This window comes from Marmota monax, unplaced genomic scaffold, assembly GCF_021218885.2.
Source record: "Marmota monax isolate L192 unplaced genomic scaffold, Marmota_monax_Labrador192_F-V1.1 WCK01_AAM20220418_F8-fsc00070, whole genome shotgun sequence".
Taxonomy (NCBI): Eukaryota; Metazoa; Chordata; class Mammalia; order Rodentia; family Sciuridae; genus Marmota; species Marmota monax.
In genome coordinates this window covers 7,406,285-7,422,159 of record NW_026692116.1, presented here as the reverse complement: position 1 = coordinate 7,422,159, position 15,875 = coordinate 7,406,285, and the positions used below count along the sequence as shown (strand labels likewise).

The following is a 15,875-nucleotide window of genomic DNA, read 5'->3' as shown; positions in this document are numbered from 1 at the left end:
TCATAACCAACTTGAATCTAATGTATGAAATATGATATGTCAAGAGCTTTATAATGTTTTGAACAACCAATAAAAAATAAATAAATAAATAAATAAATAAATAAAAAGAATGATGAGAATACATGGGGCTCTGGAGGTCAACCAAGTTGGAAATTGCGGTATGCTATTGCATTTGGTGAGCGCATGGTGGTAGAGACAGATGAAATTGAAAGCCTTATTCATTCTTACGCCAAGATTTCAGATTCATATTGAAGGATGAGGGACTAACTTAGTTAAGACTAAGAGGCTTATCAGGACTAGATTCCTTATGGTTCCACTGAGATAAAGAAAACATAACACCTCAGGGTTTTGTTCTTCGTGCCTTTGAGTTTAATGGAGTTTTTCGGTGGGGGATAAAAATTTTAGATTTGTGGATATTGAAATTGACAAACTCAAAAGAAAGTTGTGGGAGTATGCTGGAAGACACAAGGAGAACGAACTAACATTTCAACAGCCTACTGTGTGCCAGACATGAGAGAGAATCTTCACATATATTTTCTTATTTGTCACTTAGCCTAATCCCCTATGAGAAGATAATGATGTCTGGGGAAGAAATAAGAAAAAAAATGATCATAGAAGTGTAACCAGATGATGGCATAGAGTTAAAAAAAAAAAAAAAAGGAGAAGAAAGAAAAGGAAGTCTTAAGAAGGAGGACCTGGTCCACAGGGTCAGAAAGCATCAGCTTTTCTACCAAGGACGTATTGTGTTTCCTATTGTCGTCCCTCGTGCAGTCAGGGAGATTCCCACCTCTCACTAAAGCTTCGTTGAGCCCACCACTGTGCCAGCACAGTCACTGGTACTGGCAATCCAGCAGTGAGCAACACCCTTGCTGTGTGGGGCTTGCATTTCAGTAGTCAGGAACAGACAGTGATAAATAAGAAAGTGAACACACAATATGCCAGATGGTGACAAATGTTGGAGTGAAAATCAGCAGGATTAGGAAAACAGAAATCCCTAGAGAGGCTGGTCAGGAGCCCTTGCCTGCTTCAAGGGCACTTAAGTCCACACCTGGTAAAGTAGGGGATGGACGAAGTGGACATCTGGAGGAAGAGCGTCCATGCAGATGGAACAGAAAATGTGAACACATGAAACAGGAAACCCCTTAGCAAGAATCCATCCAGGCTTTTTGAAAGGGGGAATGTAAAGGATGCCTCATTTTTGCAAGAGATCTCTCTGGCTGCAGTGTGGATACAAGAGCCAAGGCAGGCAAGGACAGAAGCAGGGAGACCAGTGAGAAGGCTTTTGTGACAATCCAGGCAAGAGATTGGCAGGAAGGAGAATAAGTGGGAGATAATGTCAGAGGCCTGGACGGCATTGTTTTATATGAAAGGAGTGTGTGGAAGCATCGTGTACAGGGCAGTTCTGTTCAAATGGAAGCAGCCATGCTTCTTGTCATATTTGTACAAGTCCCCTGCCCTTCACCCATTACTTCAGACCCATCTGGATGATGTGACCATGCTGTTGTTCAGGTCCCATTGAAATTAACAGTCACACTCCTGTAAGGGTCTTTCTTTCTGTTTGTGCCCCAGACCTTACTTCTTGTCTCCCCATTGTTATTTTTCCCAGCAGACACCCAGGCACCTCACGCATTTCCTCCTGGGGCTTCATGATCCCTCTTGTGTTCTCCCCACAGTGTTTCCTCCTGCCTTTCTCCTAGAGGGTCTGGGCTGCTTCTGTTCATATTTAATGCTTTCTCCATCCACCCATCTGCTTGCTTCTTTCTTCCCTCCTCCATACTGGGTTTTTCTGGTTTAAGCTCCATATAAGGCTGTTTTCCCTCTCAGCCACCACAGTATGTCATTCCCCACCTGCTACAGAGAGAGCCCCAGTGGCCCAGGAAGTTCACTACGCCCCTCTTGTCTGAACAAGCTTTGGAGCCACATGTTCAAGTTTCTAAGCTCCCCCATCTTCCCTGGTTACAAAAGTGATGATATTTTTAAGCCAGCCATGCTCAATAGAGCTTACCTTTTGTTCTATTTTGCTTTCAAATGCCTCCAATATGATTTAATGGTCTATTGCCTCAGAGGCAGGCAATTTCAATACCAGCGAGTATTTATTGAGTATTGGTTATGTGGCCAGTGGGGTGCTAAGGACCGTGGACGGTGGGAGACCCCAAAGGTACACCAGGCATGGTCCAAGCTCAGGGATTTTTTTGTAATCACCGTGGAGATGTACCACTAACATTTATTTATTATGCCCTCCCTGCAACCCAGGAATGGTGCTAGAAACTAGAAATACAGCATGAATTTTAAAAAGAAAGGAATCTATCCTGATGGAACACATAGTCTAGCAAGGGAGAAAGACACATGTTAAAAATTATTTACAGTTCAATCAAATATGTACAAAATGCTCTGGGAAAACACAGGAGTGAAAGGGATTAGTTCTGCCTCGGGTAATTGTGGAAAGCTTCACAGAGATGGTGATATTTAAAATGGAGTTTAATAAATTAGTGTTAATTAAGCAGAGAATTAATAATAAAAGCTAATATTTATTGAGTTCTTATGAGGTTTTAAGCACTGCTATGTGCTTGTAAATTAGCTTATGTAAGCCTTACAATAACCCTATGAGATACTTGTTTTATTTCTATTTTACTGATTAAGCAATTGACAAACAGAGAGGTTAAATAACTTGCCCAAGGTCACACAGCTAGGAAGATATCAAAGACAAGATTTGCTTCCGAGTCTAACTCTAGAACCTGGACCATTTTAAACACTATCCTATGCTGTCTTTCACGTGTTGGTGGTGGGGGGGGGGGTGGCATTTCAATCAAATCAGCATGTTTGCAAATTATATATTCAAACATTCTTGTAATAACATGCAGCCACAGGACCTTAAATCCATGCACAATCTGTGGATCAAGGAGGCAGTGGTGTCAAAGTGGCAAACTTATTCTTTTGTTCACAGGAATTCAGAGAACAGACAGAGCAGAGAAGTGATAATGAGGAATGAGACTCAGTTAACTTGATCGGCCTTAACACAGTATAAAAGAGCAAGGAGGCAACCCATGAAACCACTAATAATTCCAGCAGGAATATCAAGGGGGCTTATTCCCAAAGCCACATGATAACTAGGGTCCTTGAGAACCCAAGGTCCTTGCACCGTGCCGTTCTGCTTCTCCTTGTTCCCTGGAAGCTAGGAAACTGGCCTCAGGGGCCCTCAATCCTACCCAGGGAATGATCAAGGCCCAGGGCACAGCCTGGCATCCAGGTAGTTTCCTCCTTCTCTCCTTCATTTCTTGGTTTCCATTTCATAGTGACATAGCGTGTGTCATTCTTGTTATTGTGTTCTGAAGCTACCGAATCTGTAAAGGAAACAGAAAGAAAAAGATTCTGAAGAAGGAGAAGATAGAAGAACCAGTGTTGGAAGGCTGCAGAGGGAATATAAGACAAAAGAAAACTGGGACTAGCCTCCTGCAATGAGGATAAAGGGTCCCTTCTACCCAGGACATATCCCACAGGTGCACCTGTGCTAGAGCAAAGAAAGCAGGGAGTGCCTCCTTCAGGAAGAACTAGCGTCCCCTCCTAAGACAGCTGAAGCGACAGTGAGCACATTTGGCCCAGCTAAATAAGAAACGTGCTTTATTCCCAGGCAGCATATAACACAGACTTGAGAGTCTGCCAAGACTTATAAAGTCCCTCGAATGCTTCCCACTTCTGTTGATATATATGAGAATGAATTCTCAATCTCTTTATGAAGCCAAGGATGTATCTCTAACGTCTTCAAATTTCTGGGTAGGAAAATGAATGGTTTAGGGGCACTAGTGATGTTTTCATCTCTTCTTCCTGCTGCTCCTCCTAAGAGATGGACTGCATCTCATAAGACTGGCAGGACAGTGTTGGCAGGAGACCAGTCAGCCTGATGGAGTGGTTTATTATTTCAATTGAATTGTGAAAGGAAGGAGGAAAGTACTCAGATCAAACTGTAAGACCATATTAGATACTATGGAGCATAAAGGGAATGGTGTGGAAAGAAAAATAGTGGAAGACTCGCCCAGCAATTTTCAGAAGATACTAGAGAAATGAGCTGGGGGCAGCATTCATATTCTCAGTTGTCTCTATACCAACCAATAGCAGATGACAATCTACCAAACTGAACTTTAAAAATGTAACCGAATTTGGTCAAAATAATCTCTTAAATCTTTGGAGGGTGTGTTGAGATGTGATTCCTCACTGGAATATGGCAAGGGAAAGGTATATGTTACTCATTATAAGTAGGTCTCATGGAAGGGGGCGGGGCAGGGAGGTATAAGTCAAAAAGATGAATGCAGACATGGAACTACATAAACCCGGGAGTGAAGTATGGAGGAAGCAGCTGCAGGAAAGTGAAATGAAAGAAAAACAGAAATGTTGTCCTGAGACTATCATCAGAGACCCCGTAACCAGATGGTTAATATGGACAGGCAAGATAGAAGAGCCACGTAAGCCTTTATAGACTTCAGATGAGAATTCCACTCCACTGAAAGCAAAACATCTGAAAAAATTATTGAATAGCCTTTTTTTTCTGGAAATTTAATTTCATGAGAGAGAGAGAGAGAGAGAGAGAGAGAGGACTCTGGCTGCACTGGCTGATTGCTGGCTCCTTAGAAGAATCTAGGGGAAATGGTAGAGACAGGAATTTGGAAGGAAAGTAACCATCCCACGTTACCTTAAAGTTTATTAGACCAAGGAAGGGAAGTCTGCACTTATGTAGACAAGTGTCCCTCGTGTAGAAAATCTAGTTTCTGGAACTTCAATGCTGAAAGTTCATAAGCCCACAGTCAACAACTCTAACCTGAAGATGGATCCAGATAAGAGAAGATGTCCATTAAAATTTGATGACATCCTCACTGTTGCCCAAACAGTAAGAAAAACATAAAACATTTAGATAACTCAGTGCTCAATGGTTATGAAAAAAAAAAAAAAAGATGATATCACATTACCAAGCATGAATTCAAAATCATGGCCTTGAGATTCAAGGATGGGACAGAAGTGCTAAAGCTTCAAGTGAATTGAGTTTGGAGGAAATATGAGGAAAAATAGAAATTTTATTTTTGTCTATTAAGACAAAAAAAATGCACCCACTACTTAGAACAGATGCTATATTGTTAAATTACAATGAGAGAGAAGGACTTTTCCATTCCTATTATCTTCCTCAGCATCCTTGTACAGAATGTTCTTTGAACTGAAAAGGGCCAGGAAAGCGAATTTGAGAGTTAGAGCCAAAGATAGACACAGATATCATAAAAATACACTTAGCTTCATTAAATCAATTTAAACCCAAAGCATCCTGCCAGAGCCTTCTATTTTGAAGCTGGAGCCCACCCCACATAGAAAGAATGTCAGGGTCAAGGCCAGGATCTGCACTGAAACTTCTCTCTCACTAATGCTCCCACCCACACCGCCCTCTCTCCCCACATTTATGTACTTCTGTCCTATTTCTTGGTCAAGCTTCTACCTCATTTTCTGGATCATAATCTGCCTCTGTCCTCTCATCTCAGTGTTTTCAACTGAATCCTCAGTTACCAGTGTTCTGAAGGCAGAGTCAGCCTCTCCTTTCGAAGTGTGCAGCCCCTTCCCTGCCACCTCACTAAAAGGCATGAGGTGGGATATCAAGAAGGAGCTGCAGGCTGTGTTTTTGAAAGTCCTTGTGTATGTGATTACGGTACCACGCTGCTGAAAAATAAATGTTGCTCCGGGATTTTTAAAAAGTCAAAGGTGGATGTGGGAGGGATGATGGAGTGGAGAAAATATAGGAGTAGATCAGGGAGCTTGAGATTTAATCCCAAAAGAATTCTACAAAGATCATTAAACTTCTGACTTAAGAGCATTAATAAAGGAAGAAGTTATTAAGAATCAGCATAAATTCTGTGAGAGTAAATTCAGTAAGATAAGTAAATTGTCTTATTTCCTATTTGGATGGGTTTATTTGGCAAAGAGCAAACATGGTAAAAAAGATAAGAACATGTGACACTTATAATGGTAAAGGTAAAGACATGGTTACGTAATTAAACAATTTAGTTTACTTTTTGCTGGGTTTAATATTTTATTTTTTTTGAGACAAGTGTCTCACCAAGTTGCCCAGGCTGGCCCTGATCTTGTGATTCTTCCTTCTCAGCCTCTGAATAAAGGTGTGGGCCACCATGCCAGCTAAACACCCAAATAATTAAACAGTGGGGTCTCTTTAGGTTAGAAGTTACAGCAATTGCCCACAGTATGCTGTCCTTGGTTCTGGCCTTCAAAGAGCACATGTTTATGGGAATTATAGAAAGTATGCTAATCAAATGGGAAGATTTGAAATAGAACAGTTAACATGCCAAATAATAGTCACAATTTAAAAATACTTCAACTATGTTTTCAGAAAGGTCAAAAATTAATACATTTATATAAATCCTAATGGAGAAAGCCGGAAACATCAGGAATGGGGTCAAGTCCCTCTAGTTCTTCACTCTTTAGTCCTAAACTTTATATCAAGCAGATATACTGACTGATTAATGGTAAAAAAAAAAAAATCATTTAAATATCCTAAACAAAGAATTAATTTATAGAGATGATTCTGGAAATCTACTCTCCTTTATTAATGCTAACTCTATGAACACCTGTATTCAAATAACACATCTTTAATTTCAAGTATTTAGCATCACTTTCTCCTCGTACACATCCACACATAAACAGCTATAACAGACTGCACAACCTTTGTGTCTTCACACCCTCTATGGAATAATGAGTGTAGGCTCCCTAATCTCTGCAGATGTGTATCCAAGAGGGACCCTACTAGCCATGTGTGCTTTCCTGATTATATGCATCTTTCTGTAATCTCCAAATTCCAATACTCAAAGGTATTCATAAGCTAGCAGTATACTGGGAGGCTTTGGGATTTCAACAAATGTCCACATTTTCAGCCATACAAAATGATAATTTTTTTTCTTTCATACTCCTTCCAAAAATGATTTAAAATAGTTTTTATCCACTTTCAGATTTAAATAAATAAATAACATTTTCTTAAAGAACTATAATAAACAAGAATGAATTTTTGATACCATGTGCTAAGAACTTCTAAAGGCCCTAAAGACCTTGTATCATTCGGTTTCACATTAAACAATGCTGTTCTTAAATTACAGCAGCAAATCTCTAATACAGAATAAAAGATGCATTTAATATGCACAGAATATGGACTTGTTTCCTACAGTAAGATCTCATAGGTATCTATATTGTTTATTTTGAAAAATCTCTAAAGCTTGGTGACTGTCTAGAAGTTTCCTGATAAATCATCTTTTGAATATTTAGTGGTAATTTCAGTCATCATGATCTGATTGAATAAAACAACTGTTTTCACTGATTTATTTACTTGATTGAAAAAAAAATATCACATATAAGTAGTATTTTATAGCGATAGCAACCTCATACATTGACTATCTTAAATATTTTTAGAAAATATTAAACATGTTCAGATTCCTTGCCTCTTTTGTATGTGAAAATCTCATATAAATATAAATGTTCAATAAAATAACTACTACCCCACCTATGTACCTACTCTCTGTTTAGCCCATAGATATACAAAAGATAAATTTATTTCAATATTTGAGTACCCATTACATTTCAATGCTCTACAAAAGCAAGATACATCACTTAATACAAAAATAAAGCACACTAAAAGATTGCAACCCAGGAAGCTAGCTTTGGAAAATCTATAACATGAACACTCGCTAAATGGAGAATAACAAACGAGTCACCTATCGGAATGCTTATGATCATGGTATTTGAAGTCAGGCAGCACTGGTCTGAATCCCTGCTTTATCATTTACTTAATTTTATATCTTAAATCACAGTCACCTCACTCTCCATAAAATGCATGAGCTTTAACTGAGAAAATGTTTAGAAATTATGGCACTGGCCTGAAAAACAGTAAAGATTCAAAAGTGGTCTATTATCATGAGCTTCACTAAAACATGAAATATCATTGAACGTTAGAAAAAAAAGAGAGAGGAAATGAAGGAAGGGTGGAAGAGAGGTTGAGACAGAGAGAGCAAAGGAAAAAGGAAGGTAGGTAGGTGATGGGGAAGGGAGAGAAAGAAGAAGGAATGGAAAGGGAAGATGAGAGAAGAGAAAGAAGGAGAGGGAGAAAGATCACATTTTAACATTTAGTTAGAAAAAGAGAAGGAAGAATCAAGAACGCTCTCATGAAATAGTCACAATTGAGGTATATTTCTGTTTTAGTCAGTTTTTCATCACTGTGATGAAATGACCCACAGGGACAACCTGGAGGAAGAAAAGTTTATTTTTTCTCATTGTTTCAGTCTACAGTTAGCTGACTCCAGAGCTCTAGGCCCAAGGTGAGGTAGAACATGGCAGAAGGGTATGGTAGCTCACGACATGGCGACCAGGAAACAAAGAGAGCTCTACTCACCAGGACAAAATATAAACCCCAAAGTCATGTCTAGTGACTGATTCCCTTCAGCCACATGCTAACTCCCTACAGTTTCCCCCAGTTAATCCATTAGTGGATTAATCCACTAATGGGGTCACAATTTTCATAAACTAATCAGTTCACTTCTGAACATTCTTGCATTGTCTCTCACATGAACTTGGGGGGATACTTCATATCTAAACCACAATAGTTTGCAATACATATGGGATTTTTCAAAGAGGAGATAAGAAGAAAAGGTATTTTGCATAGAGGATTACACATAAAATTAGATGAGTCAGATGTTCCCCAGATGCATACAGTGTAGCTGAAGTAAATGGTGTTTGGAAGAGAGAAACTACACAGAAAAAGACAACTTTGTAGGAATCTTAAAATGCCAGCCTGGTAAGTCTGGACTTAATTCAGCAAATGCTTGAGCAAGATAGTGAGAAATTTAGTGTGCACCTTTGCAACCATGATTAAGATGGCAGCATTATACAGGGAGGAGTGAAAAGGAAGAATATGAGGAGGACACTTACTAGGTAGACTCTTAAAACCCCATTAGAAATTATTGGAAGTTAATGAATAATGTTTAAAGATGTGAAGAGACAGAGAATGCAAAAGGTATGGCAGATCCAGAACTCCAAGGGTGTGACAACAAAGGAGATATTGGAGGGGAGAAATTTGAGTAAAATATAATTGAAATTCTAAGCTTCTACATGACTAGAAAATTCCTAATGGTGTTCAAAAACTAGGAAATCTGTAGGAAGATCTAGTTTTAAGTTCCTGATGATAGGTTCAGTTAGTGGTGAATTTGCACTACCAGTGTTGAGAGAGAAGGCTCATCATGTAGCTGACAAATGTGGACCTTGAGCTTGTGAGAGTGATTCAGAATGGCCATATTGACTCGGACCTCAAGTGCCCACCTACAAACAGATTGCAGTATAGTTGAAATGGCAACTTCAACACACTGAAAAGAAAGTAGGCAAGACAGTATTGAAACTTTTCCTATCATCTTACAACTTGAGAGTACACAAATGAACTGTATAAATAATGTAAACTTAGTCTCAGTTTGAAAGCTCATGGTAATGAGCATATTGTCATTTAGAGCTCAAGTAGAAAATAAAGTAAAGAAGGGTAACCAAGGTCGCAAAAAGAAGTGCAGAAAATAAAATACCAAAGAGAATATAGAACGATGGCATTAAGTGAGAGTCAAAACCTCCTTCAACATGGACCTTGAATTCAAACAAAAGAGTCTTATTTTAAAAGTTAAAACACAAAAGCAGAAAAATCTTGACAGCATACTAATTTGACAAACATTGTTACATTATTCTGTTTTGTTTTGTGAAACAAAGTGTTTCTTATTGTTGATGAAACATCCTCTGTGCTTCACATATTAAGCATACTTCCAATTAATATGGAGAACAAAGCAATGTGTAACTGCATGAAAGATCTTCAGCAGTGAATGAAGAAATTTCAGTTCTTTAAAGTAAAAGAGCTTTTAATTTAACTATTGGATCAATCTAATGAATTAGCATACATTATAATTTTTAAATAATGCAATATATTCTTCTAACACGACAGGTGAGTGTGCTCTGAAAGCAATTTTTTTCTAAATGGAAATCCAGCATTCAAATATGGTGATATAAATATATAGAATTTGGACTTTTATTCCCTGCATTCCTAGCAATCTAAAATTTTCTAGTATAAGTATATTACCTTTTAACATCTCTCATTACTTTCAACATCCAAATCTGAGAAAATGATACAACATGAAAGTGTATCATTTCCCCTTCCTGCTTTCTGAAATTCTGTTTTAGGTTATCCAGTAGAAAACTTATTGAATGTAGTTAATTGTCTTTTATTTCTAAAGTTGACATGCATATTGCCCATCTTTCAGAAATATGTAAGCCACAATTATGGAGTCCTCATCTAAGCACTGTAATACCTAAAGTCTCTTATTGCAATCTATTTTTTTTAAAGATTAAAAAATAGAAAATTTAAACTTTAGTTGAATGTAAAAACGAATGTAAAATTAAAACTTCAGTTGAATCAGAAGTTTTGTATTTTTGCAATACATTATATAAAAACATGGAAATTTGGACTGATATAGTCATTACATGGGTTTTAAAACAAGCCCTGAGTAATCCGTTGTCTGTTTTTTAGGAGGTAATCGGAAGAGCACTGCAGTACCTTGGAGCATATGGTGAACTGAGCATCACAGAGCAGGTTGTGGCTATGATCGATGAAGAAATGTGTATCAACTGTGGTAAATGCTACATGACCTGTAATGACTCTGGCTACCAGGTAAGAATCCTGCTGGAATAAGATGCTATGAGGCATGTTTCTTCTGCTGTATTTTTTTTATTTTTTATTTTTCTTGTTTATAAGGAAGTAGGAGCTAAGGTCAGGGAGAAAAGCATCTTCTGTTGCTAAGTGTGCAGGACAAACCAGATGTGCCAAGTATTGCTCCTCTGCAAAGGCACATCTTTCTGTCTTTTCAGCCTTGTAGCATAGTTCTTTTTTTTAAGAAAAATAATAACTTATACTAACTATGCCACTCTTTAGTGCACAGTATTATTTTTAGTATCATTTTATCATCCATAAAATTGAAGGGAGAAATCCAGCTAAAAAGAAACTCACAGACAGAAAACCGATGGACATGAGTAAAGCCTAGGTTTTGATACTAAGAAGGCAGAAGAACCTCCATACATTGCCATTACCCTGAAAGGGCTTGATTCCGTCTGCCTAAAGATAATTCTCTTCCACTCAATACTGAGAGCATTTATACTACAGTAACAAAGAAAAAGCACTGTCAACCACCAGTTGTGAAGGTTGGTCCCAGGAATTCTTTGTATCTGGTAAAGTACACAGAATGTAATCTTTACCACATCAAGTGAGCCATAGTTACTTCTCAGGTCCTTGTTCCTCAGCAAAGAGTCTACTGTAGTTTAAAAAAAAGAGAGGGAGGGAGGGAGGGAGGGAGGGGGAGAGAGAGAGAGAGAAAGGAAAGAAAGACAGGAAGAAAAGAAGGAAGGAAGGAAGGAAGGAAGGAAGAAAAGAAGGAAAGAAAGAAGGAAGGAAAGAAAGGAAAGGAAACAAACTGGGTATTCAGCTTCTTTGGGGTGGGTTGTCCTCTTGAAAACATGTCCTATAAACGTCTCCTTAACGTTTGATTTATGTTTTCATTTATCTCCTATGCATTTATAAAATTCTGTTTTTGACAGAGCATGACACAATTATGATCTTGAACTAATTGAATTTTAGATATGAATAAAAATTATAATAACAATAGCCTTAAATGTAAGTTTTTTCTTCAAGGGCCTGACTTATTGTGAAAATGAAAGAATGTTTTTAATATATGGAGTTTGGAGAAAGCAAATTTTAAAATTTGCTCAAAACTACTAACCTACTAAAATTGGTAAAAACTGTTGAATCATATTATTTTTATTAATTTTTAAAAGATATATAGAAATAAAATAAAATAAGATGATTTTTAAGAAATGATGAATGGAATTTTCTAGATAAATAATAAAATGCCCCATCTTTAAAAAGTAAAGTCCTAGAACTATCATAGATAGCATCATGGTTGTAATACCTTAAATCTTAGCATATAACTGCTACCCTGGAATTCTAGCCTTAAGCAACTTTAGTAATAAGTCTCCTATTAATGAAAAAAAGATCACAGTTATATGTTAGAAAAAATTTGGAAAGTGCTTCTTTGACTCTTTTCTCTCAAAAGACTAAAAAATAGAAAATTTAAACTTTTAGTTGAATGTAAAGTTGAATATAAAATTAAAACTTCACAAATGGTTACATGTAACATCATTTGAGTATGAACTTTTTAAGGAACAACAAAATATTGCAGTTGACTCTCCATAGCCACAGGCTCCACATCCATGACTCAACAAGCCTCATATCAAAAGTATTCAGGGAAAAAAATTTCATATGTGCTAAACATGTATAAACTTTTTTCCTCCCCAATATTACCTACAGAATACAGCAATAATGAGGTACATAGCATTTACATTGTATTAGGTACTACAGTGGTATAGAAATGGGAGGGATAAGTGTAGGTTATATGCAAATATTATGCCACTTTATATAAGGGACTTGAAAAGCCACAGATTTTGGTATTCACAGGGTGCCCTGGAATCAATCCCCAATATCAAGAGATGACTAGGTGTCTTAAATTGGATTATAACACAAACATGAGATAGGGAGAAAAATCACAATCACAAAATTATTAGAAAATATAGGATTTGCAGACCTGGCCTCAGGGGTAAGTGGGGACAGGGATACTTACTGTCCCACATAATTACCCTCAGCCCCTACCTAGTCACTCCAAATTAGTACACAGACTGAGTGAACACTGAATTTGTTCTGCAAGTGAGACTGCACATCAGGTCCCTAATTCCCCTCTGCCCCAGCCACCTGCCCCCACACAGTCCTTCCTGGACTGTGCCTTCCCCAGAGGACTCCCATATTGTTCCCACTGTTGAAATGGTTTCCAGCAGGGAAATCATCATACTCTACAAAAACTCTCAAGCCTCATTTCACATTGGGTATTTTTATTGTTTATCCTAGATTGAAAGAAAAAGGAAAAAAAAAAAAAAGAAGTTATCCAATTTCTGGAAATCCCAAGCAGTTTTCTGAGCTTGAGCCCTAGCCCTAGTTCTTGTAACTGAGGACTGTCAGGGTCAGGGTGGGACACCAGTTGTCCTGACTCTCCATTCAATGATTTGTGTCCTTGATTGGGGGACAATGCCTAGAAGTAGCTTGAAAATTCTCAAATCACAAAGCTAGTTTTTTTTTTAACTGTTTTCTTCTAAAAACTACATGCATGATTTGAAATCCAAACAGGCACATTCTTGACCCCACTTAACAGTAACACTTTGCACTGTCAAGAAGGAGAATGTGAGGAGGAAAAGGAGAATGTGTGAAAACACCCCCAACATCCTCAGGTGAAAGACACCCCATCCTGGTTAGATGGGCAAGACCTGAGCTCTGCTCAGAACAAAGAAAACTAGAGAATTACTGTGTTATGAAATATTCCCTCATACAGGGAAGGAAAATACCTCTAAGGAATTTTGAACATTCTGTTTCTAATTTAAAAGGATTTTGTTTCTCTCTCTTTTTTCCTCCTCTGTCAGTTCAGCTGTTGCTATAGTTGCACTACAGTGGTGCTGGCCCTGCTTTCTCTGAGTATAGCTCCATTGCAGTGGAGAAAAATGTTGATGATAAGATGGGGGTATTCTTGACTCTGGTGGCAGTAGCATTAATAGTCTTTATTTCTGTTTATAGGCTATACAGTTTGATCCGGAAACCCACCTGCCCACGATTACTGACAAGTGTACAGGCTGCACTCTCTGTCTCAGTGTCTGCCCTATTATCGACTGCATCAAAATGGTTTCCAGGACAACACCTTATGAACCACAGAGAGGCTTACCCTTAGCTGTGAAGCCTGTGTGTTAAGGCGTTTGCAAAACAGTTGCTGTGAACTTCAATGTCGCCTACATATGCTTATCTTTTAAAATTGTAATCATTGCGTTCACTTCTTTCCCAATTAAAATATATATACAACTTCTAACTAAATTTCTATACTAAAAAAATGTCTAATTCCAGTGACCAATTAATGATCATAAAATAGAATAATTCTTTTCTGAGGATAGCTATTAAGTAACTGTGTAGCAGTTAATTGGATGTTCACTGTCAGTTGTCTATTGTGAAAAATTAACTTTTTCATGGCAATTACTGTGATAATTTCCAAATAGCCCTGTGCTGTGCTCCATCTTTGATTTCTAATTGTAAGAGAAATTAAGTATTCTGGAACAAAACACACTTTAACATACAAGAAGATGTTTCTGATGAAACATTTTTGTAATTAAAAATTACCTTTCATTTTTAATACTGCTTCTCAGAAAATGTAATTAGTACCATAGAGTACAAATAAAGAAAGTCAAATAATTATTTACCAAGGCAGGAAAAGAAAGTCTAAAAGAGAGTTAATAGAACTTTATGAAGGCCCCCTTGCTCTCATAGCTTCTTTGGGGTGCTAGGTGCCAAAAGTGAGAACATTTACCACTCATGCCTGAGACAGGTGTCCAAACTGCTCACCAGTGGACCACATGACATTCTCCTTTAAATATTTAAACTATGTTCCTAATGAAATAAGATGTTACGATGGCGCTCTGGTTAATGCCACTCTTTTACTGTGCACAGATCTGCTCTATCTGCTTTTAATAGTAACCTTTATGATTATAGCAATTAATGTTCAAACAAAGCCCAAACTATACACGGCTGAGTCATGTGCTTCATTATTCAAGAATGAAAAATATAGTATTGATAATGTGCATGTCATGTGCAAAACCAATTTGACTACTTTCTATCTTACCATTTATGTTTAATTTCAAGCCATAGAATAAAAAAGAAATTTATATTTTCTGATATTAATAAATAATATTTTTCTATTTCTCTATTTTCATAATCAATAAGTAGCATTACATAAATTCACTTTCTCTCCTTTATAGCACATTTTAATATGAATGTATAAGTAGTAAATCAGAAAGTAACAATCTGTGGCATATTTTTATGGCAAATGCAAGATATAGAAATCTGTCTGATTGAATAATATCAAATAAAATTTTATAAAGTATTTCAGACATGCTCTTTTGTTGCCTCTTTTACTAATGCAAGCTTATGTCAACAGGTTTGGGTTAGTTCTACAATGAATCCATCCAAATGTATGTATAAGGCCAGTTCAAATCTAATACGGGTGGTAAAGAATAACTCTTCAAATGTTTCGCTGCCTATCCCCCTTACCCTCTTTCTCTAATTCAGTTCTACTGTGCCCAAATACATCCTTGAGAGGGAGCAAACTTAGGTACTACCATTTCCCAAATGAATGAGGACATGATTATACAGTCTAAGTAACCTGTTCCAAGTCACAGGTTATGTTTAATACGCTGTCAGTCTTTCCCCTGTTGTTCATTCAGCCATGATTTATTCAACAAATGATGGTCAAATAACTACCGTGTACCAAGCACTCAACTAGAGTTGAGAGTATGAATGCTCCCAGTCTTAGTCTGTTTGGGCTGCGGTAACAAAATATTATAAACTGGGTATCTTATAAACAACAGAACATTTTTGTCACTGTTCTGGAGGCTGAGGAAGTCCAAGATTGATGCACTGACAGATAAAATATCTGTTGAGGGCCAGCCTTCTGGTTCATAAATGGCTTCTTCTCATTGTGTCCTCCATGGTAGAATGTATGAATAAACTCCTGGGGGCCTATTTACAAGGGCACTCATACCACTTATGAGTGTTCTACCCTCATGACCTTGTCACCTCTCAAAAGCCCTACTTCAAAATTCTATTCCATTGAAGATTAGAATTTCAACATATGAATTTTAGGAGGGCACCAGAACATGGCACTATCTAACTTCATGGCTCTTTA

At 37.5% G+C, this 15,875-nt stretch overlaps 1 protein-coding gene across 1 annotated transcript in view; it reads left to right on the top strand.

Annotated features, from left to right (window-relative positions):
* The window catches only part of Dpyd (dihydropyrimidine dehydrogenase), an 822,495-nt gene extending 807,421 nt beyond the window's left edge, over nucleotides 1-15,074 (top strand). Inside the window, exons 22-23 of the mRNA XM_046462335.2 lie at nucleotides 10,586-10,726; nucleotides 13,724-15,074. Of these exons, the coding sequence (XP_046318291.1) occupies nucleotides 10,586-10,726; nucleotides 13,724-13,894 (312 nt within the window). The 3' untranslated portion in view covers nucleotides 13,895-15,074. The remainder of the gene's footprint in view (nucleotides 1-10,585; nucleotides 10,727-13,723) is intronic.
* The last annotated feature ends 801 nt before the right edge of the window (nucleotides 15,075-15,875 follow it).